At 35.0% G+C, this 25596-nt stretch overlaps 2 protein-coding genes across 2 annotated transcripts; both read left to right on the forward strand.

Moving 5' to 3' along the window:
* The first annotated feature begins 5910 nt into the window (after positions 1-5910).
* Positions 5911-7167, forward strand: LOC132179612 (Bifunctional inhibitor/lipid-transfer protein/seed storage 2S albumin superfamily protein). Its single transcript, XM_059592355.2, has 2 exons — positions 5911-6273; positions 6942-7167. The coding sequence occupies exons 1-2, from the start codon at positions 5925-5927 to the stop codon at positions 6956-6958; spliced, it is 366 nt and encodes a 121-aa protein (XP_059448338.2). The 5' UTR covers positions 5911-5924; the 3' UTR covers positions 6959-7167.
* Positions 7168-17238: 10071 nt separating this feature from the next.
* LOC132179093 (uncharacterized) lies at positions 17239-18839 on the forward strand. Its single transcript, XM_059591731.2, has 5 exons — positions 17239-17541; positions 17652-17818; positions 17918-18002; positions 18120-18287; positions 18381-18839. The coding sequence occupies exons 1-5, from the start codon at positions 17430-17432 to the stop codon at positions 18671-18673; spliced, it is 825 nt and encodes a 274-aa protein (XP_059447714.1). The 5' UTR covers positions 17239-17429; the 3' UTR covers positions 18674-18839.
* The last annotated feature ends 6757 nt before the right edge of the window (positions 18840-25596 follow it).

Genomic DNA, 25596 nt, shown 5'->3' on the forward strand with positions numbered 1-25596 from the left:
AAAGAAGTTCAATAATAATTTACATTTTTTTAAAAAAATAAAAATAAAAACCAGAGTAGGAAGGTATGCCAAGAGCACCAAACAACAAATGCCACGTGGGTATGTGCAATTAGGACACATTCTTAGCATCTTGGTCTTGGTCAAGTCGATAGAAACCAAGTACAACTGTACAAGAGCCACTCATTTACGAGTAATACTAGAAAGTATGTGGCTTTTAAAATTACAATTGAGATTGTGATTAATTATTATTAAATTTTGATCAAATGGTAATTTTAAAAGTCACTTCATTTTTAGAGTGACACAAAAGTGACTTTTAGCACACAAAAGTCCTTTCTGCTGTGGCAATGGTGTAATTTTGGGAAGAAGCTGGCTTGGCTGTGCCTATATATGTAAGTTGAGAATTGCTACACTTACAAAGGCTTTTACAAACAAAGCCTTACAAACTGACGTGGCAAGGAAAAAGACAAAAAAAAAAAAAAAAAAAAAAAAAATTGGACCAGCTACCCGTGATGGAATCCCCCAACTTGGCCTCCTCCTGCTTCTCAATCTCCTTCACTCACAACCCGACGTGAATCCTCTGCTTCTTCAACCTCTGTTGCTTATCTTGCTCTCACTCTGTTGCTTATCTTGTTGTTTGGCCTTGGACCCTTTCCTCTGATTCCAATTCTCATTCATGTCCTCCACGAACGCCTTTGTCCGAGGATGGGAAATTCACGTCGGTCTCCCAGGGAGCCCAGTGCTTCGGCAAGAGGTCCGGCAGCCAAGCCATCTCCCACGAGTTGTTCCATTGGTTGTCGGAATTTTTCGAGTTGCGGCCGGCGGACGAAGAAGACGGTTCGTTAGAGAAATCTCTGCAATGGGGCTTAGGGATTGTGGAAGAGAACCTCTGAAATTGGTTTGTAATTGAGGTAGAAGTTGCTATGCGTTTAAGGCTATGCTTTTTTCTCTTTTTTTTTCCAGGGCTTGAGCTTGAAATGGAGGATCACTGGTTGGTTAATTGGTATGTAGAATTTTGATTGAAGGAATTGGTCTGAGAAGAAGAAATGCGTTTAAGGCGGGTCATGGCCAAACCCAGGCATGGGTCTGGCCTGACCCCGATGGGTCTCGGCCAGACCCAGGCGTGGGTCTGCCCGCGACCCAGCTTGGTCTCTCACGGGCAGCTGGTCCCAAATTTTTTTTTTTTTTTTTTGTCTTTTTTCTTGCCACATCAATTTGTAAGACTTTGTTTGTAAAAGCCTTTGTAAGTGTAGGAATTCTCATGTAAGTTTGGTTTTAGCCGGGCAAAAGGGTTTCCGGTCAAGTTGGAAGAGTTGTTAAAAATGTGATGGGAGGGATCCAGTCTGCCTCGGACCAAATCCAAGACGTGAAGTGAGGGAGGCCCGATCATGGTAGACATGTATTACTATGTACTTTTCTTTAATTTCTTTGAATTTGTATTCGTTTAAATTGGATAGAAAACAATTACAGTTGGAGATAATATGGTACTTCTCTAGCTTTTGAGTTATCATCGAAAGGAAAACACAATGGAGTAATTAATCTAAGGAAAAAAGTTAATGCAAATAAGCTTGATATGGCCATAGAAATCTTTTATGGTAAATGGTGTTTTGAGTAGGCTTTATTCATAGAGCTTTCATTAATTTTAAATACAAATAAATATCTTAAATTAAGGTTATTAAATTCATTAATTTAAAGTAATCAAATTATCGTTTATCATAAATAATTGAGAAAATTACAGTTTACCCTATGAAGTTGAGCACTTTTTTTATTCTACCTCACATGTTTAAAAATTGACAATGTACCTCAACAAAGTAGTTTGTTTTTTTTTTTTAAGGTTGCAATGTGGAAGATTCCGTCTTTTTGGACAGTTTGGAGTACACATGCACCTCATGTGCACACTTTGTTGAATTTGTTCTGATAATGCCCCCAACCCTACACGCGTGTGTTTTCATCTTATCTTACTTCTTATTTTTTGTTTTGTTTCTTTTCATTTCTTTTTGCTTCTTTGTTGTTATCTTGAAGGACAAGACTTGCTGCTTACTTAGGGTTAAGGTGAAAGATGACTTTCTCAAGCCAATTTTCAAGTTCTAGGTCAATGCAGAGTTGGGGAAGAAATGCACCTGAACTTCATCGTGTATGCTTTTGTGAGCGTCCTACTGCTGTGAGAATGACCGTGACTATACCAAATTTTGGTAGGAGCACTACAAAAAAAATTGGAATTTACTGGCGTGTCTACAATAACCCATTTTTTGTCACGTCACTATTTCTTGACGTGTTAATTATTGCCACGTTGCTAAATTTAAATTCGTTTAAATTAAAATATATATATATATATATATATATATATATATATATATATATATATACTTTAGTGGCGTGGCAAATTGTGCCACGTCAAGAATTATTGATGTGACTTTTTGGCACGTCAATAATTATTGACGTGTTATTTTGACACATCAATAAATAATAATTAATAATTCGAATAGTATTTTTTTTAAAATAAGTAATCTTTTCAATGTATTTTCTTGACGTGTCACATGTGACACGTCAAGAAGTCAAAAAATAAAATTTCTTGACGTGTTACATGTGACACGTCAATAATTTCTTGACATGTTAAATGTTGGAACATCACTAAAAAATGAGTGGGACATCTCTCTTAATTTAACTTTTTTCCTCTTCTTATTATTTATTTCTTTCCTTCTCCGAATGGGTTGAAAAAAAAAAAAAAAAAAAAAAAAAAAAAGATCTTTCTTTTCTTTCTCCGCAGCTGTCCCTGATCTCCTTCTTCCTCATTTTTTTTTTTCTTTCTTTTCTTTCTCACCAAGTGCAGCAAGATGGGTTTCTTCTTCTTCTTTTATTTTATTTTATTTTTTTCTGCATAATGAGTTTCTTCCCCACAGCAAGAAGAAACGGGCTACGATGTCCAGATGGGTTGTTGATTGCAGAAATTGAAACAAATATTCTAATTGGGTTAAGTTGAAGTAGCTGATTGCAAAAAAAAAAAAAATTGTTTATTTTGTTGGGTCTTTGTTGGTTCGGCGATGCTGGGTTTGGGAGAAAGAAAAGAAGAAAAGAGGGTTTGGGAGAAAGAAAGAAGAAATAGCAGGCGATGCTGGCCAGTGGGATGGATTTGGAGTTTTGGTTTTGTTTTTTCTGGTTTGGCTGATTGGGGATGCTGGTTTTGTTGTTTTTTTTTTTTTTTCTGGTTTTCTCTGGATGAAGAAAAGAGAAAGAAGAAAAGAAGAAAAAAGGGTTTGGAAGAAAGAAAGAAGAAACGGCCGACAATGCTGGCTGGTAGGATGCTCTCCGGCGCTGGTGGATTGGTTATGGGTTTGCTGGACCGGTGGTATTGGTGAAAAAAATTGGTGAATTTTTTTTTTTTTTAATAATTTTTAAACTTTATTGACGTGTCAGTTTATAAATTTATTGACGTCAAGAAAATTTATTGATGTACCGTTTATTACCACGTTAAGAAATTCTGACGTGTCAATAAAAAAAATTTCCTGACACCCTTTTTTTTAACCTTGCACACACGTTAGGAAGGTCATGTCAGTAAAGTTTAATGCCTGACACGTCAAAAAATGTTGGTCAAGAAAAAACAATTTTTTTGTAGTGGAGGTTTGTGAGCTGTGAAAATTGGAAGGTAAGTAAATTAGTAGATGTTATCTTCTGTTTCTTGCTTGTCTGTCTTCGATTCTTATCAAGAATGCAGGCATTTGAGTAGCGAAATTTTTAGGTCTAATCAATGCATTAGGTTAGATCTTGGTTGGTGGTTTAGTATGATTTTTTTGTTTGTTTTTTTGGTGGTAAGAATGCTTGAGATGATTGGGTAAGAATGTTCATGTGACCCTTTGGCTATTGATCTCCGTATTCATTGTTCTTGGGATTTATGTAATTTTTTTTAGGTAAATTTCGGGTGTTTATTACTCTGTCGGTGAATGCTTTGGTTCGTTTAGTTTTTTTTGAGTATTTTTTAGTTATGGATTCAGTGATTAATCCGATACTGATTTTAAATCAATAGACGTAATTTGATTGTAGAGAGTAAATTGTTTTTTTAGTAGAGAGGTGTCTTTTAACATATGCTCATTAATGCTTTTTTTAAACAAAAATCTTTTTCAGATTTCATTGATTGTTGATCAAGAAAATAAAGCTCTTACACCACAGAGTGTAAATCTCTAATAAATCATAGCAAAAAACTATGAGGTTACAAAATCATAGATATAATCAGAAAATTTTTATAATCAAGTACTATTTATGACTTCAACTTTCGCTAACCCATGTACAACTACAGTTATGAAACAGATCCGCTCTGGGTAGCCTAGATCTAAGACATGGGTAGCCTAAATTTCCAAACTTTATTTTTCGGCCATGAGAGATAATCCCCCACACCGATCTACTCCTCCTCTGCCTAAAAGGCAAGGAAAACAACTTACGTCATTGATCCAAAGACCAGGACAAAAGTAACAAAAAATCAAAACAAAATCTCCAATACAAGCAGTAGCAGAGAAGCACGGCATCGTAGACATCGCCGAGAAGACATGCCTTGGCTGGTGAAGATGAGTATATCTGAGTTTGAAAAACTAGATCTAGATCTAAAACAAAACTACCAAAAACAGAGTCCAAAAGAGACTATAAAGAAGACATTAAACACTGCTACTAGGGGGAAGAGGGACAGGAAAGGGGAGGAGGGAAGAACGACAGAGAGCCATTCTTCCCTCCTCTGTGTTTTCTCATTGTTGGTTTTTCTTTTATAAGCTTGTTAGCGACGCATGTAGTCATATTACTCGGCTTGTCGCTCAATTAATTTTTTTTAAAAAAAAATTATTCGTCCCATCAAGAAATAAAAATCAATTTAAATTATAATTCCACAAATAATTTCTTATTTTAAATAAAATATCAAACACCTTAATTTGTGTCTAATTAACTGTATAGAGCACTAGTAGCAAATACCTTATAGCCCATTCACTTTCTTACATTTAGGAAAAATTTCAAAAAAATCATAAAAGCTTACCCACATCAGTTTCTCTAAATTTAACCAACACCCTTGGATAACTACCGTGTTTCCCAATGTGTAGGGAACCAAAAGTGGTTCCATATATAGTATAAAGATAGAGTTTTCCTCCAAACTAGGTTGGAGGAACTTCCTGTTTATTTTTTTAATAATATGTGAGATACACATAAGTTTTTGATATTATTTATTCCAACTTTGTCCATGCTATTAAAAAAACATGTACATCTTATATGTTCAAATGACACGTGTCATTTTTATTGACTGGGTTGAAGGAAGTTCCTTCAATCCAGTTTGGAGGAAAACTTTGTCCTTATTTTAATATAAACATTTATCTTCCTCTTCCATCTTTCATCTTTTGTCTTTCATTAAGGATTGTGTTGGAATTTTGTAAAAAATATGAAAGTAGGTAGGGAACTTATATTTTGTAAATAAATAATATTTTAATGGTATAGGAAAAGATAATGAAAGTTATTGTGAAATATATTTTGATAGGAAAGGAAAAATGTAGTTTTGTTCTCTAAATTTAAAAAAAATCAAAGATAAGCTACTGCTAGTACTCTAACATGTCGGCCACACCTAACATTTTACGGCGGAACTTGAATGTTCACACTTGTTTTCATCCCACCTACCGAAGAGAATCTCAGATTCATGAAAAGAATAGATCATGCTAAAAGGAAAAAAGACACAAGCACTCACAGTTAGGAACCAAAATCTAATGTGTCACATTTTTATGGTACCACTTGCCATATAATTCTGAGTGGGATAACTGTAGCCAAATGATTTAAATGATTACATGTTGAATATAGTAAGCCACAACCACCCCACTAGTTCAAAAGATCTTCTTTTCCCTCTTCATCAATTGTAGCATATATATATAGTTTGTCCATAGGGACATGCATGTATCTCAATTTGAAGGATGGCCAACAACACCACCAAAGTATGCCTTGTGGCGGCATTGGTGCTCATGCTTGCTTCAGCGGCCTTCATTCCGGAAGTTGATGGAGCCGGAGAGTGCGGGAAGACACCGATTGGGTCGGCGGCCGCTAGCTTGAGCCCTTGCTTGAGTGCAGCTCGAAATGGTAATGCTAAGGTTCCAGCAACATGTTGCACCAAAGTTAGTGCCTTGATAAAGACGGCACCCAAATGCCTTTGTGCTGTCTTGCTCTCACCTTTGGCAAAGCAGGCTGGGATCAAGCCCGCCATTGCTATCACCATTCCAAAGCGCTGCAGCATCAGGAACCGACCAGCTGGAAAGAAGTGTGGGAGTAAGTAGCCTATTTCTTTTCTTTTCAAAATAATCAACCAAACACACCCATCACTTAATATGGGCCATTGGACGGGCAATGGGTACAAGTCCAGCCCGCCCGACTGTATTATGGATATGGGCCATAGTAAATTATATAAGTCCAAGGCCCATCTATGGTCATAAAACATAATATTATAATAATGCCTTAGGCCCTTAGGTAATTATTAGCGGATAGGGAAAAAAAAAATTAATAATAATAAAAAAATTATAGAGAATGAATGTGGAAGTGCTTGTTAGCAGCACTTTTTTGCAGATTTTGCTTTTGTAGATAGTGCACGCGTGGTCTGTAGCACACTAGCACCAGCACTTGCCTTGTCCCCTGCCAAAATAAATAAATTAAATAAAAATAAGAAATGTCAATGCATCTGATCAGATACTGGAAAAGCTTGTCTTTTTTATTTTATTTTTTGATAAACTTTTCTGATTTTCATTTTTTTTTTTTTTATTATCAAGTTTTCCAATTGGTGTAAAAAATAAGCTTAAACAGTATGCATGAAATGATAAAAAAAATAAAAATAAATAAAAATAGAAGATTTTATCGAATGTTCTTCATGTCAAAATTTCCAATATGTTTCTTAAAAAAAAAAAAAAAAAAAAAAATCTCATCTACTATGTTCTTCTTTGCAGGGTACACCGTCCCATGAGAATGAAATCCCCAGAGTCGACGGGGGAGGAGAGAAACACTGAAACATGAATCCAATGTTTTTATGTGTACTAGGATAATTAAGGAAGTAGCAAATAAGGTTACATATTATTATTATAGGGTCACGCCCTGTTTGATAATTGGCCCATTAAGGCATTAAATAATTATAATATGTTGTTTAAGGATTTAATGTCAGATGTGTTTATGATTTTTCTCTTGTTTGGGTCTCCTTTGTTCCATTAAAGCTTTTTTTTGGCGTCTGTTTAATTATGTGATACTGAAATCTGAAACGCGTCAGTATTTTTCTTATTTATTAATAAAGCATAAAGAGGTGTGAAAGTAGTCAACAGAAGATTGAAAAAGAGAAAAAGAAGCAAAAAGGACATGTGACAAGTGACAAGTGACAGGTGACAACACTAAAGCCATCCACAAACTAGTGTCATCCTCGTCAAAGGATGGCGTTCCTTTGAAGCAAACGAAATCTGATCGTCATCCCAACATATGCAAAATCACTTCAATTAAGGCTCACTTTGATTTCGCTTAAAATAGTTTTTGAAAAATAATTTTTTTGTACTTTTTTACTGTTTGGTGCGATTAAAAAATAATAATTAAACTGAAAATATTTTTATTGATCAAAAAAAACTTCATTAGTTTCCAAAAATGGTTTTTATTTTTTAATTTCGTAAATCATTTTTTAAATTTGAGTTTCTCTTTCTTACACTGTCGAACCTCCATCGGGCCACTGTTGAGTCTCCACAGGCCTCCACCAAACCACTGTCGGATCCCATTGGACCAGTGTCGGGCCACCACTAGACCAGTGTCAGGCCACCATCGAACCACTGTCGGGCCACTATTAAACCACACAGGTCACCTCCATGCCACCACCAAACCACCATCGAAACATCTTTAGACCACCGCTGGACCCCACTGGACCATGTTTAAGCCACCACTAGAACACCTCTGGACCACCTTTGGGCCACCACCAAACTACCGCTGGGCCACTACTAGACCACACTAATTAAGTCACCTTCAGACCACCACTAGGCCACCACCCGACCACTACTAGGTCACCTCCTAACCATCGTCGGGCCTCTCCTAGACCATAATCGAGCCACCACTGAACCATTGCTGGCAACCGTAACGCTACTATCAGAACTCAATTTTTAGGTTAATTATTTTTTAATTATTTTATATTAATATTTTGTATGTTGTGAATAAAAATTGTGATTTTTTTTTTTTTTTTTGAAGTGAAATTTCACTCATAATAAAATCAAAGATTACAACTACCAGCAATAACAACATCATGAAGAAATTTAGGATACTCGTCCAGCCAAATTTTCTTCGTAGATGTATGGATCGCCGCCTTTGTCAACGTATACACCGCCTTTGTCAACGTATACACCGCCATATTTGCTTATCTTTTAGCATGCTCCACACTCCAAGTCTGGAAATTGTGCAAAACAATTTTAGCATCCTCGATCAATATACCATATCTCTGCATCAATTGATCTTCACTTCGAAAAGCGTGGACTATCTCTAGAGAGCATCACCTTCCAGGCTAATCTATCTTATACCTGGATCTCTGACAAATAGCTTCGCCTTTCAAGCCACATAAGCCTCCACCATTGTAGGGTTAGTAATATACCGAACAGACATACACATTGATGCCTGTAGTGAATTCAAGAATTTATTTTAATAAGGGCGGAAATAAAATAATAAAATATAATGATAAAATAATTTGTTTTGTTCTCTTTATATATTATATTTTTATTATAATATGGTAAATACAATTCAAAATATAAATTATAACACAATATGTTCATCACAAAAAGCATATCTATAAGACTTCATAAATATATTCCAAATTGATATATCAGTTAACATGTAGGCTACAAAAATAAAGAAAAAGACAAAATACAAAGTGTCAATAATTGTATTCTACGTGGTCTTAGAGAAACAAAATCATCAAGTATCAAATCTGAATTGAAGCTTTCGAAAATTTCCCTTTCAATGTAAATAACTAAATTATCTGTAAGAAACTCATCCTCCATTTTGTTACGAAGTTTTGCTTTAACAATTTTCATAGATGAGAATGCTTGTTCGGTAGTTGCTGTAGACACTAGAAGAGTCAAAACAAGACGAATCAATCTATCAATAAGATAGTACGTATATGATTTTCCTATCTCTGTCAATCCTCGACATAATTCCGCAATGGAAGACAATCTTTGTAATTTCGGATGATTAAGCATATCAACTTCAAAATACTTCAATTGAAATTTCAAAATAATTTTCTCCTACTCAGAAAAATCAAGAGAATAGTACTTCTCCGCAAGACTACATATATCATCAATATTAAATGATTTATAAGCATCATGTGGATCCAAAGCTTAACTAAGTGTCAAGAGTTTCATTGCCCTTTCACCAAATCTACTATCGAGGTCTTGCAATTTAAAGTCTATAGTAGCATTGAATATATCAAAATGATGCTTCACTGTAATATGATCTCATTGACAATGACCTCGACCTTCAACATAACGAGCACTCAAATTTAGAATGTCAATTTCAAATTGCTTGGAGAAAGAGACTACTTTCTCAAGCAAATTATTCCAATCTTCATTTCTCAATTTTTGGAGAAGTTCTTTTGTATTAGAAACTAACTGCATAACATTCAAGATGTCTTGGGATTTTTGTTGCAAATGTTGACAAAGACAATTGGCAGTACACATGATTTCCCTCATCAAATGTAAAATGAATATGAATTTGAATAATGTAATCATTTTATAACCAGTATTAGCATTCCCACGTTGAGAGTAAGTTGATTATTCTTTTATAATATTTTCAAGCACTGAACAAGTAAGATTAAACATCCTTAGTAGGCTACAAATAGAATGAAAGTGAGAACCCCAACAAGAATCACCAGCTCGTTTCAAAGTACTAATTTGGTTAGCTCCTTTTCCAGTTTCAAGTTCATCAATAGCTATCAAATGTGTGATATCTGCTTCTTGAGCATCTTGCAGTTCACCATGACGTTTACATGAAGCACCAACTACATTGATAATGAAATTCAAATTTGAGAAGAACTCATGAACATAAACTACCTCTCGAGATGTAGCAACTAATGCTAATTATAATTGATGTGCGAAACAATGAACATAACATGCACAAGGATAATCATTAAGAAATAATGCCTGCAATCCTTTCCATTTAGCACGCATATTGCTAGCACCATCATACCCTTGTCCATGACTACTTTGAATATCAAGACGATTTTGAAAAAGAACATAATATATATTATCCTTTAAAGTTGTTGCCGATGTATCTTTAACGTTGACAATATCAAATAAGCGTTATCGTATTCGTATGAAATCATCTTTGGTAACAAATTTCAAAACAATAGCCATTTGTTCTCTCTTAGACTCATCTTGTGCCTCGTCAACAATAATGCAAAATTTTGAATTACCAATTTCTTAGACTCATCTTGTACCAATTTCTTTACAATTTCTTTTTGGACATGATGTGAAGTATATTTTGCATTTTGTAGAGCATTTTATAAAACAACCTTAGCAACATCCTCGTTGTAAATGGATATAAGTTTTATCAATTCAAGAAAATTGCCACGATTTTTTGAATCAGGATCTTCATCGTGACCTCTAAAAACACATCATTGAAATGTTAAATACCAAACAAAATCGATTGAAGTCTTCAATTGCAATCGATTCTTCAATTTTTCTTCTGAAGTTTGCTTATCTATCACCTTATCAATATGTTGAGATTGGTTCATCAAACTGAAACAATACTTAACAGCATTATTATGAGGTGAACATGACACATTTCCTATATGGACCAAAAAAGCACAATGCATACCATTATTAACTTTCTTCCAATTACGAAATCCTTTAATAGAAAATGCATGAGCTCCAAACCGTTCGATTGCCTTTTTAGTGAAAAGATACCAGGATAAACAATAAGCAGGATCTTTTTCAAAAGAATATTCTAATCAATTAAACATCTTATACCAAGATGATTAAAATCTTCGGCGATTTTTTTTCATTTCCCAAAAACAGATATTCAGAACTATCAGAATGAATGAATCTATATGGACCGGCTTTCAAATAAGCACGTATAATTTCATCCTGTTGATTAATATGATATTCCCATATTTGAGGACATAACTCTGGATCATGTTGTAGAGTAAAAATGTCAACAGACTCAACTACTTGAGATTCAATTATTGACATTTTAGAAGGGCGTTGCTCAATAGCTAAAGTTTGAGGATTAGATGTCGAGGAAGAAATTTTAGACTTTGAATCAACATCTTTTTCTTAAAAAATGCATCAATTATTTTTGACTTGCTCATGATGCAATCTAAGATTTTTCGGAAACCTGAAAATTTTATTTATCTATTACTTTTAATACTTCTCACACTAAACAATTCATGGCTTATAATAAAATTATAAGCATATTTCAATAGCTCTTAATTTAACAAATTAACAAAAAATCTATGAATAAAAAGAACAAACCATAACAAATAACATACCTGAGATTGACAATAATTTATTGAAACTCGTTGATGCTTGACAAAATCACAAAGTATATATATAAAAAAACACCTAGAAAATGCCAATATTGTTTTAATCAGAATAAGAAAAACAAAATTTTAATAACTCATAAAGCTTAGGTTGGGCTATATTTTGAAGGGGCTGGAGCATTAAGGGTAGAAAAATTGGACTTAAAAATCATTGAGAAATTTTTTTTTAAAAAAAAATTAGCAGGGGCTGGCGCCCTTGCCCACCGCCCTATATATTCACTGCTGGATGCCTGAACCTTCCCCATTGCATCCCTAACAATTATGCCAGCACCCATCAATTTCCTGGATTTGTCAATTGCTACATCCCAATTTATTTTGTACACACCATTTGAAGGAGCCTTCCACCAAGGGATAACATTATCTTGTCTTCTTTCCTCCTTATTTTCTTTCCCTGTTCCATTGCACTATATGCCGCAACTGCTTCTTTCGCACTTTTAACAAGCTAAGCGGGGTGCATAAGTTCCCTCCTGTAGACAACATTATTTCTACGTAAGCAAATTCTAGGTGGAATTGTAGCCAATAATTCAATGTTTACATTTTAAAAAAGGAAAATGTTAGGCTTACAAACACATTTTACAAAAAACCTTTTACAAATTGATGTGGCACAATATGATTGGGTTTCTCAGAATTTGAATTTATCTCATATTCAATTATGTTGTGTCACATCAGTTTGTAAATTTTTTTTTGTAAAATGTGTTTATAAGCCTAGCATTTATCTTTAAAAAAATTCCAAATCTCACCAAACACCTGGAAATATCATTGCCACCTCTAACACATTTTTTTGATTTTTAGAGGGCATTCTCCCCACATAGCATATGAAGAAGGGCAGCGCCACAATATGACATGTGTTTTCCACCTCTACCCGGCACATAGGACACAAAGGGTAAGATGTCACCTTCTTTTCGAATAAATTTTCTTTGGTCGGTATCAAATTATTGCATGCCTTCCAAAGGAAAATTTTCACTACTCCGAACACATGCAAGGACCACAAATTCATTCAAATTAAACTTCACCGTATTCAGCTGATCTAGAACATTCGCCCTCCTCATGTATAGCCACATTCTTACCCATATGGTACGCACTTTTCACATAAAAATTCTCATTTGACGTACCACACCAAATTAATTTATCGGTCTGTCTATTGCAACATATTGGCAAATTGCATATTTTTTCAGCCTCCTCTATAGAAAAAATCTCCGACGTAAGTGCCTCATTCCACCAACCAGTATCTTCATCTATGAACTCTTTCACCCTAGCCTCCCTATCCGGTATTCGAACCAACAATTGTACCTTAAAAGAAAAAGGATTTGGAATCCACTTGTCCTCCCAAATTTTAATATTTGATCCATCGCCCACATGCCACACCAGCCTTGATTGTAACAAATTTTTTGCATTCCAGATACTTCTCCAAGCATAGGATGGTTTATGTCCCAAAATTGATTCCAAAAAAGGTACATTTGGGTAATACTTCTCTGTAAGAATTTGTTTTTTTTATTAATATGATTGAATGAAAATATATATAAAAAAATATTTGTGATTATCAGTATGAACTGAACATTAGAAAATATTTTAAGTGAAAAATATTTTTTCTGAAAAATGATTTTCTTGAAAACATTTTACGTCGTAATAAACGGAGCTTAAGTTTTATTCTTGCCTTATCTTATGATAGCATGTCATCAGTTTGGGTTAAAATTCACCATATTTGAGACTGACCGCAATATGCAATTGTGCAATATAAATACACAAGAGATATAACAAATACATGGGTCTCTTAATATTTTAGGATTGGTCTTACTTTTGCTTCTTACTCTATATTACATCTGAATTCCGAAGTTATTGTTGGGTATGGCCGTATGGGAATTGAACATGGCTATAGGTACATATACTTGATTGGGCTCAGCTGAAGAGGCCCATTGAAATCAAACATCTAGGCCCAAAAACACCAACCACTTGGGCCTAGTAGCTCAGCCAACCCCACAAACTAGAAAGCAAGGAAGAGCATGTAGGAGAGGATCCTCCCTCCTATCACCTCAACGTATTGTCCCTATATTCCTGTAAAGGAAGTAACGTCTATAATGCATCTAAAATGTATGTGACAATATTTCTTGAACACAAGAGGCGAGAACACAGTGCCACTACCTTGCCAAGGACGTACCTCCCTAAAGGACACTAATCGAAATCGATCACCACACCAAGATAGTGTCCTAACTAATGACTAAGCGGAGGTCACTGGTTCGTATCCCCCTCCTCCCTCTTGTGCGGACATCTAAAAAAAAAAAAAAAAACTAATGACTAAGCGATTGCATGTTCGAGACTGATCATATGCAACTTCATGCACATCACATGTAGCAAAAGAAATCAAGAACACAATTTCTAGTTAAATATGAATTAATTACAATTTTTTAAAATAATCAACATAACTAAAGAACAAGCAATAAATTGCGTACCTTGATGTTAGCAAATTCAAGAATTGATTTTGTTTCTCTTTAAACACCATTAATCTTCTCCTAAATGACTATTGTTTTGCCGAGAGTGTGGGCTCTCATCACATTAACCTCTTTATAAATAGATGTGCTTAATCCCTAGAGTCCAAAACATGGAGACAAGTCTTATAGCTCATGTATTAGCAGCACACTACAAGAAACAAAATCCTAGTGCAATTTGGCCTATCCCAAAAGGGAAATAATAGATTTAGACGTAAGGGAAAAATAAAACTAGTTCCAAGGGGCCTATGACACATGTCATCTCTTGACTTGTCCCTGGTTGCCATTAATTACAACTTATTCTACTAAAAAGTTGTAATTGCAATCTACTGTTTATTTAATTATACAAGAGCTCATTTGACTTTTTATAATTGCATTTGACTCTCAATGAAATATCCATAGTGAAATAAAGTCAATTTGAATTTAATGTCACTTTATTTTCACTTCCTCTTAATTCCTTGAATCGTTGATTTAATCTCTCGATTATTCTTACATTGTTGAATCACATTTCATTGAGTATATTTATTTTCATAACTCCTTATTAAAATGCTCAAGCACAAGACTCAGAATAATCAATTCTCGTTAAATATATTTCAAGTGAATACTTCTTATATCTTTAATTCTTGTTAAAGAGATTATCAATTTCATCTTGAGGTATAGTGTTTTCATAATGCTAGATATGTCAGCACTCAATGCACAAAAATTGTGATCAAGAAAGATCTCTCGTAAATTTATTAAAGTGGCATGCACTTCACATTTTTATCAGGATTGAGAATCAATGCTATAAGTAGTTATGATTTCAAATTATGCAATTGACAATAGGATTGAGAATCAATGCTATAAGTAGTTATGTTTGCACTCCAAATGCACAAACATATCAATAAGAAGTTTCTACTTCCATGATCAAGATAAAATTGATGTCTTATAATCTTGTTAGATAGAAATGCCAATTTCATCACCGACTATGAACTAGGGTTTATAAGTCACAATGAATTATGATTTAGATCTTTTGTATGTTAATCTTATTAATATACATAAACAATATATAATGTAACATATGGACTATAATGTAACTTATGGACTACCACCAATGCTCGATGTTCTATGTTAATCTTAATAAATAAATAAAATATTTATTAATAATAAAAAAATCCATACAAAACAAATTGGGTTTTAGGGCATTAACCCTAACATTCTTTGACTTGACCTTAAAGCCAATTTAACCAACCCTTCTTAATGAGACTCGATAGTCTTTTGTGGCAAGAGCTTAGCAAAGGCGCCAGATTCTCTGTAGAAGTAATCTTAATTTACTACAACCACATCCCCATATGTAACAATCTCTCTGAAAAGATGATACTTGTATTAATGTGTTTCCCGATCTTGTCATTTCTTGGTTCATTAGATTGTACAACCGTGCTACAGTTGTTGCAAAACAACGTAATAAGAAACTACCTCAATCTCACAACACCAACACCCATTAAGAATTTTCTGTGCCAAATAGCCTCATTTGCTACTTCACAACCAGCAACGTACACAACCTCTATGGTGGAGTCACCCATACAAGATTGCTTACACACTCCTCCAACAAATGGCTCTACCATCCAAGGTAAAGACATACCCCAAAGTGGACCTCTAGGAATCACAATCTGATTGAAAGTCAAAATCAGTATAACCAGTTGTAACCCCCAGGAAATGAAAATGCATGTTAAAAAAAATAAATAAGTAGAAGCAGACCCTAGCACATATTTCTATGGATAAAATACCAACTAAGGTCAAAATAAGATAGAGTGCGGAAGAAAATGGGGGTTTTGAGGTTTTGCATCCTTGAGGATTTGTTTTGTTGGACCCAAGTTACCTCTCTTTGTATTTGATGATTTACCCTAACTTCTAAACATGAAATGTATTATTTTGGAGATCTAGATTTGATGACTGCTCTATGACCAAAATGAGCTTGATGTTATCCTTTTGAGCTAAGTATGTTATGATACTTTTAGTATATCGCTCTGATTAATTATGTGTCTTTTGCTATATAGACTTTTGACTAAGGGGTCCGTAATATTTTGGGTTATTTACTTGTTAAATAAGTTTCGGAATGTTACGATGACACTTTGTGGGTTTATTATTCTTAATAAACTCTAAGGGCGTTTCATTTTTATTTTACAATATTAACGTGACAATCCCAATCAACATTCTTTTTTTTTTATTTTTTAACAATAGCAAAACTGTAAACGAGAGTTAGCAATCTGGATTGTGTTGGAAAGGTTACTGAGACACAACATCTAAGAGTCACAATATTAGGAAATGAGGTCCAATAATGAAAAAAGGGGTAGAAATATTGCTCAATGAATACAAGTTGTGGCTAATACACTAGGTTTGAACTCCTCTTTCACTTCTGGTTTAGTTCATGTCATATTTGTAACAAGCTTTGATTGAAGGGTTGGTTAGATAATAGTAAAATAAAAATGTAGTTTATAGCAATTACTCTTATTATTATCTTGCGGTGGAATTAAGAAAAAAAATGAGAAAAGTAACGGATAATAAATAACAATAATGAGTAAATCCAGCTGTGCATGGGCCAGGTTTTCAATTGCATATGCTTGGACTTCTGGTCTCTACTTTTTGAACTCACAGACCCGGCCCGTTTTATCAATCAGGTTTGTTTGGCACAAAACCCCACACAACGAGACACATCAGCAAAAACAAACATGCTTTGCCGTCCGATTGTATATCATCAAACTCAATTCTCGAAATCCACACGAAATACAATGCGGGTGAGACGTACAGAGACAAATTTGGACCCATTCAAATCGAACCCATTCGATTAAAAGGGGTGGTCCCACACACCCACCCACATGACATGAAAATCGCCTTCTTCTACTGTGGCCCCACCAGCATGCCGATGAGTGGGGCCCCCCTCCTCCTCCCTCCCAAATGACACCCACCAGTACCACCCCCTAAAAATCCACCACAAATATTGTTAACCGATACGGGCCCCACAATCGCAATGAGCGAATGTTTTTTGCAAGGGAAAAAAGTTTGGGCAAGGGGAGAGGCGGTTGGTAGCAAGCAGTCCATAGCAGAAGGAAACACAACACATAAAGGAAAAGCTGAAATTTGAATTGTGTCTGAGTCTCTCAAAGGCCATTGCTTTACATGCACCAACATAATACGATATCCTTTGGTAATTATTAAGTTCCCCCATTTACAAACCAAGCAAAGAAAAAAGTGACCCCCCTTCATTTCCCGAATCCCAAAAAGCACCCACTTTTAATTTCTTCTTCCCCATTGCAGTTGACTGACTACTGCTTCTAAAATCATCCCAATTCTCTCTCTCCACCCCCCCTCTCCCTTTTCTAGCACATAAATACAACCCCATTTCCCATTGCTTACAAACAAGAAAGATGGGTGAGCTTCACTCCCTGGCTTACACTAGCTCTTCCCTAGGTTGGGATTTCCACGGCCACAACCACAACCACAACCTTGGAGTTCCCAACGCAGACAGTATGTCTTTAGGTACAACTTTTCCTTATTTTCTTTCACTATTTTTGTCCTACAAATTGGTCTTGGATGGATAACCAACCCACAATGCTTTTCTGATTGTGAATGTTATTGTCATTATCTAGTTATGGATGGTGGAGAACTAGAAGCACCCTTCTACTCATCTCTGGACTCTGATTTTTCTACCGGCTATTTGGAAGACGCCTTGCTTGAATTTAGCGAGCGAACCAAACGAAGACGCTTGCTCTTGTATACCGATCATGAAACTGATAGTTCCAAGGATCTTGAAAAGGTATTTCTTTTTCTGTGAAATTTCAATGATGGGTATTAATAATTGTTCATAATTAATGATGGGTCAGAGAGTATCTCATATCTATATATATAAATGCAGAGCTTCTGGAATTCGAACTGTCCATGGGGAATGTCAGAGAGTATATATTCCGTGAGCCAGTTAAACAGTTTCAATCAACTCTCTGGTAATTTTCAATCTATTTCGGCTTAATTATGCTTTTATTCCTTCTATAATTGTTTAATTGGCAATTATTTGTAGTATATTATATAATATGATGTCGTTTTGTGACGTCTGCACGTAGATGAGGCTAGGGGCACATCAATAAGCAGAATCAGCGAGGAAGCTGCAAATATAAAAACCCCAGAAGAGGCCCCTGAAGCTACAGATTCTTCATCATCTTCTTACAGAGACCTCGCAAACACCAAGTCCATCAACAACAATGAAACCCTATTCTCCATAGCTCCTTCTGGTACACCTTTCTCTGTGTCTCTTAATTATTTGTGCTAATTAATTAAGAAGGGTATTAAGAGGCTAACACAATATTGTTGGTGTTGATCATCAGGAGATCAGTCGTGGTCATGTGATAAGAAAAGCAAGAAGGTGATTACAGGGGTGGTGTATCCATTTGCAGTGGTGAAACCAGGAGGGGTTGAAGGAGACATAACCTTAAACGACATAAACGAGAGGATCCTAATGCCACCAACAAGGCCGGTAAGGCATCCGGTGGGGGACTTTGCATGTCGGCCATGTGTGTCCCCCGATGGTCCTGGGCTTTCCGGGAAAGCTGTGGTGGCCCTTACGAGAATCCAGACACAAGGGAGAGGCACGATCACTATTATCAGAACTAAAGGTTAAGAGAGAAGTGACCATTCTTTCAGCTTTTGCTCTTTTAAGTTGTGCATGCTTGTTTCAAAACTTTGAATTGTATAGATGAGATAGATCATATGTAATGTATTAATATATATGTAATGTAATGTTTTTTGTTGGACCGGTTTCATACATAATTGTTCCTGTTTTTAAAGCTGTTTCTGCTCAGAGATTATTGTCCAGCACCAACCACAATTATTTGATTCTACGGGGGGAAAAAGAAGAAAAAGTGAAAATGCAAACAAAAAAAAAAAAAAAAAAAGAAAGAAGAGAAACGAAAAGAAAGGGAAGTCTTTGGAGATATTGTCTGACAGAGAGACCAGCCAAAAGCCAATGTTTTGAGACCAACAAAACATACTAATTAAACACTTATCTTTGATTCAATTTGGTAATCACTGTACAAATCCTTTAACTCAAATGACCCCATTATGAGTGATTGAGTGTGTTGTTTCTCTTACTTTTCCAAAAAGGAAATAGGAAAAATGGAAAGGAGAAGCAGAGGTCCCCGAGAGGGTAAAAAACAAAACACTAATTGTATATAGTATCACCGCAGTGAATATTTATGAAAATTTGTTTGGGAAATGAAAATGACAATGATGAAAATCTCTAGTGTCTAGCTATGAGCTGTTTCCAGATATTAATTATGAATTCATGAAAATGACCCATTTGGAACAAAATGTATGAAAACAAATGTTATTAAATCAGCAGATCACGAGTATGAAATGTGATTGGCGAGGGCTCCACAAAGTATTTCCCTCATCGATGTGGGATCCAAAGTCTTTTTGTTCCATGCATCTCATGGTCCATTCATTAATAAACAAAGCCACCTCATGCTATCTCCTAGGCAAAGCACAACAAAAAAAAAATTTAAGTTTAGTGTCATAATTCATGTTTACATGTTGAATTTGGATCGTAACAAAATATGAGTATAAGATTTTAACTTGATCTATATAATTAAACAGATTAAACTCTTCAACTCTAATTATCTAATTTTGTATTGAGTTTGTGTCGAATTCGCAAGTTATATTGGATTCGCACGTATATATACGAATATATACATCAACTTTAATTTAACTCATTTAATTAAACGAATCAGACTCTTCAATCCTAATTCATTGATTTTAGAGATAATTACTTTTTGCCTCCATGAACTACAGTGCCTTATCACTTTTCCTCCATGAATAGCCAACTATGACACCTGACCCCATATCAAACTACTATCTTATAACAAAAAGTCACATTCTGTCAGTCAAATGGATTAAAATTGACGGTCAACGATCATGTCTAATTCATGTGCTATTTTAAAAAAAAATTTCTTTCACTTTTGCCCTCATTTTAAATTGTTTTCATGTGTTGGATTAGGGTTTATGAGGGTATAAGTATCATTTTCTCGATCTGAAGTGAGGAGAAAAGTAGATGAAAAAAATTTAAAATGGCACATGACTTGTACAAGACCGCTAACCATCAATTTTAACTCATTTAGTTGACGGAATGTAGTTTTTTGTCATAAGATGGTAATTTGATGGAGTTAAGTGTCATAATTAGTAGTTCATAAGAAAAAGTATTAAGGCGCTCTAATTCATAAAACAAACTCCTTAATTTTATATTGAGTTTACTATTCGCATAAAAAATTGATTGCATAAATTAGATGGAAGCAACTCCAATCATTCCTCTGATCTCAACGTAGTAGTTAGCTAAACGCCTAAAAATTCTTCATGTTCAGTGGCGTGTCGTCTTGTTCGTAGGTCAAACACCCCACTATTTCAAACCTCACAAAATTCAAGACACTAGCTACTCTATATCTAACACGTGGAACCCACGGAAGACCTAAAAAAGGTTTCTGTAACCTTCTCTCTACTTCAACTACCTTGCATCCTAAATCACAGCCCTTGAATATGCTTTGACTTTCATGATGCAAATCTTTTCATAAATCCAGTGGCGTAATTGGTGTGGGGGAAACACATCATAGCTGTACGTAAAAATTTGCAGTGTGTGCACTTTCGCGGCTGAAGATTCGGCGGGGGATGATTAGGAGTGACGTTGAATGTGGTTTTGTCTCTTTACAACAATTATTAAATTATTAATGGTGTTTAGGTAAATTACCTTTTGACCTTTATAGCCCATATCTCTTCTGATTCGGAATTAATGGATCAGGTAGAGTGGTAGACCTAAAGAGAGGTTGTATTTGTTGTTTATTTTTAAGACAATTTGTCCCCTAAATTTCTGAGTTTTGGCCTTGTCACATAATAAGACCTAAATTTTTAATTTTTACAATTAAATATTTGAGTGGTACCCAGGTTACATATTGAAAATAGGTCATTATGTTACAATTTTCATCTAATTTTTGACGGTATAAGTGTCCTCTCTACTACCAAAAAAAAAAAAAAAATCAATTAATAATGACTTTTAGAAGGTGACATTTTAAGCTCAAAAAACGTTATTATTGATGTGGGGACGTTTGCATAATGATATTTGACAAAAGACCTTAAACATAGTGACTGAATTTAAAATTAGAGACATTTGCACAGTAAAAATGTCAATGTGACATTTAGGCCCACGCGTCACCTTCCAGAAAGTGATGTTTACACTGTTCACACATCATCTTTTGAGAGTCCAATAAGAGTTTATCACATATATTAAAAAACCATGTCACCTATATATTCTTGAAAATTAAAAAGAAACACCAAGTAAAAAGAAAATAACAAATAAAAAAAAAATAAAAAAAGGCAAAGAGGCCTCTCATGTGTTTTTTTTATTTTTTTTTTTATTTTGGGGCGACTTAACATTCGTTAATTAAGTGATATATATGACTAAGTTAATTGTTGTTGACTATATAACATTTGTATGTGTCAAAATTTAATTCGATATGACGTGATAATCAACTTATATCATTGCTCGTCTTTAAAAAATCCAATGGAACGACTTAATTTGATAAGTGCGCATATTATAAAGAATGATTTGATAAAAAGTCAAATTCCAAGAACCTCAAAAATATTGTTTTCTTATATTATATTTAGTTTTTACAAAGTTTTAGCATAAATCAAAGTAAAATGCTATAATCTAATGCCTAGCATTTCAAGCAAGTGTTCTAAACTCTTCATATTATCTATATTTAGTTAATAGGGGAAACTTCACTTACGCCCAATAAATTTTTGCGCATTTTCCCCTCAACATTTAAAATATTTCACATTAGTGTATCGAACTTTCGTTTCGTTCCAAAAACCCCTACTATTAAATATTGCAGTTAAATCAAACGGTGAAATAAGTAAAAGACCTTTATACCCCTAAAATTTTTAAAAATTTCAAATGCACTCTTATTTATAAATAAAAAATTATTATATATTTTTTTAAAAAAAAATGACCCATGACCCACGACGGGTCACAAGTTGTGACCCACCATGGGTCACCTTGGTGACCCCGATGGGTTACAAGTGACCCTCCATTGGGTCACTAAGTGACCCATGGCAGGTCACAAGTGACCCATCGTTGGGTCACTTGGTGACCCATCGTGGGTCCCCAAGGGACCCACCGTGGGTCACCAAGTGACTCACTGGGGTCACCAAGTTACCCGATGAGTCACCAAGTGACCCAACGGAGGGTCACTTGTGACCCACCGGGGGTCACCAAGTGATCCACGATGGGTCATCAAGTGACCTAACGGAGGGTCACAACGGTGGGTCGCTTGTGACCCACCCACCGTCTTTTTTTATTTCTTTCTTTATTTTAAATTTTTTTTAATTATGACCTGTGGGTCACAATATAGGTGGGTTAGATCTATCGGTGAACCCACGAGTCAAGAGTTTTTTGTTAAATGATTAGTTTTTAATAAAAATTAAGAATATTTTAGAAATTTCACACTTCTCGGTTAGGATTTAACAGAAAATCCAAACGGAAGGAGAATAGTGGAAGGAAATTAAAGTTGGCTACACACTACAAAAAAACCAATTTTTCTTGACTGAAATTTATTAACGTGTCAAGCCCCTTCACACGTCTCACTAAAGTTTTTTGACGTATCATTCTTAACGTGTATCCAACGTTGAAAATAAAGGTGTCATTAATGAGAATTTTTTGACCACGTCATTAATTACTGACGTGGCAAATAGTGAAACGTTAAAAAAAGTATTTTTGACGTGTCATTTATAACACGTCATTTTTGACATTGACGTTGCGAATCTGCCATGTCAACAAAGTTTTTGACGTGGCAATTTTTGCCATGTCAATAACTTTCTTGACGTGGTAACAATGCCACGTCAGTAAAGTTATTGACGTGGCATTTTATACCATGTCAATACCAGTTGACGTGCCATAACTTGCCACGTCAATAAATTAGGTAATTATTAAAAAAAAAAAATTTGCTCCCAGGTATATATTTTTTGAATTATTCGGGGTTAATGCCCGGATTTTGGAGTTAACCTGATAGACAATTTACAATGTCAATCTCATATAAATCGATTACAACGCCAATCACAACTACACAAGTTCCATCTACGACTTCACCAACTATGCAAGTTCTATATAAATCGAATACTACACCAGTCACAACTATACAAGTTCTAAGGCAAAAAAACCAGTTTCATCAAACATTAATCAAACCATCTTTGTCATTACAAATAGATACATAATTACATCTAACTATATACATAATAGAAAACATGAATAAAATATTTAAGTAGTTCTTCACCAATTACGAACGGCCAACCACTTACTTAATCCAACTCTATATCATCCCTACTTAACGACTTCTCCGCTCCAGCTACGAATGACAAAACAAACAATCAACAAACATGATATAATCTTATCAAGTGCTAAGCATATTAAGCATTCTGAGGCCATTATACTCAACAAAATCATGTTAGTTTATATCTATAAGTTGTTTTGCTCTTTGCATATTTATCTATAATCAAGTCAAATGGACGTCACAAAGCGCCGTAGTCCGAAACGACTATGGCTCGATAGTTACCACCAAGACTATATAAATATATTCATTCAATGGATTGAATATAAACAAATTGATTTCCAACCCACATCCACCAACAAACGAACCAAGATATAACAAATACCATTCACCAACAAACCAACCAAGATATAACAAATATCATCCACCACCAATATCATTCAAAATTCTAATGATAATGAATACCAATATGAATAAAAAATAAATAAATAAAATTATTATGGCTAAAAACAATAACAATATAGCATTACCTGATGCACTCTCTACTGAGGATCTCACCACCAAACGGGCTGGGGACTCTATGTCTGGCACAATCGTATTATGACGAGTCACCTCGAACGTGAACCTCGACTGAAACATGGCCTCAAGCTGTCGAAAACGCTCCTCAACCATGGCATCTTTTGCTACAATTTGAGCATTCTTTTCTGCAAGTTGTGCTGCCATCTGAGCCTTCCCTGCAGCAATCTACTCCGCCATCTGAGCATCTCTTGCAGCCAACGCCGCTTCCATCTGTGCCATGTGCTGCTCCCTATCAACTTTAAGTGCCCTTTCTATCATTTCTAAGACCGTCGAGTTCACGAGATTTTGCGACCGTGCTTGGGACGGTGTATAATACGAATGTATGCTGCCCCACACCGGTAGAATATATGGACCAACATGTCAAACCCTACCAGCGTACTCAGGCTTGTTGCCGGGTGCCTGGGCGTACGCGTCATTCAGTGCCCACCGTACGGTCCCATCGGTCCTGCTCGACGATGCAGCAGAGTCAGTCGATATTAGCTCCTCCATCCTCTCCTGTAGGTTACATTAAATTTGCAACGTGATACATATTATTGTTAATCATAAATATATATAATTTATCACACACATAGTAATCAAGGTATATCGGTTAGTAGCATACACATCTCTTCTTGAACATATCATTTAGATATTGACCGTCATTCTTTTTATGTGTCTTAATGTAAGACTACGCTGGTGTAGGAGGAGCGCCAATATCTATGGTCTGCATTAAAAAAAAGAAAACATAACACATAAAGTTATATATATATATATATATATATATATATATATATATATATATATATATTACAATTGCTTACATCTAAATATATATATGGTAAATGAGACACATACTTCTTCATGTGTCACCTTAACAAAGCTTTTCGATCCAGTGCAGTGGGGCGCGTTGTTCAATGATCGTAGTTGCTTCATATTCGCATCATACTCCTACACAATTAACGTTCTTAATATCCATGGCCCTAACACAATAAAACTACATAAAGCTACATAAAAATAAATATAACTCGTGACCTACTTGATTCTTCTTATCACACCATTTTTCTAACAAAATTTCCAAGTCCATTCTGTCATACTCCTTCAGCTTTTCGGCCTCGACCTTCACCCTCACTATCTTAGGAGAATGGCCCGTCTGAATGTTAAGGTCTTGTTTTAATTTGTGTCTCCAACTATTCAGCTTGGTGCCCATATCCTTAAACGCGTTCCATTTTACGGCCATCATATCGCATGCAGGCGGGATGTAGAAGTGCTTATGCATGAGTTAAAAAATGATTCAATATATATATATATATATATATATATATATATATATATATATATATATAGGGAAAAATTCACTTTACACCCTGAAAGTTTGAAGTGTTTTTCAATTTGAACCCCAATGTTTAAAAATTTGCAATGTACCCCTCTAATGTTTCAAAATATTTCAATTAACACCCTCCATTACTAATTGCTGTCTAAGTACACGAAAATTATCGGCATAGGAGCAAGTGAGAGGCATCTGCTCCTTTTCTTTTTCACTCCAACACCCACACGACACCTAAAAGGGGTTGACGAGAAAAAAATCAAAATAGGTGTTGAGTTTTAATGAGGGGCAATTATGTCATTTCACTAGTTAGGTTGGGTACAAAATTGGAAGACATAGCATAACAATCCCACG

Source organism: Corylus avellana, chromosome 4 (genome assembly GCF_965113065.1).
Source record: "Corylus avellana chromosome 4, dhCorAvel1.hap1.2, whole genome shotgun sequence".
Classification (NCBI taxonomy): Eukaryota; Viridiplantae; Streptophyta; class Magnoliopsida; order Fagales; family Betulaceae; genus Corylus; species Corylus avellana.

Excerpts from the sequence above, each read along its gene's own strand:
- LOC132179612 (XM_059592355.2), top strand. The coding sequence starts at position 5,925 with ATGGCCAACAACACCACCAAAGTATGCCTTGTGGCGGCATTGGTGCTC.
- LOC132179093 (XM_059591731.2), top strand. The coding sequence starts at position 17,430 with ATGGGTGAGCTTCACTCCCTGGCTTACACTAGCTCTTCCCTAGGTTGG. Across the intron at positions 17,542-17,651 it reads CGCAGACAGTATGTCTTTAG|TTATGGATGGTGGAGAACTA; the intron begins GTACAACTTTTC and ends GTCATTATCTAG. Across the intron at positions 17,819-17,917 it reads GTTCCAAGGATCTTGAAAAG|AGCTTCTGGAATTCGAACTG; the intron begins GTATTTCTTTTT and ends ATATAAATGCAG.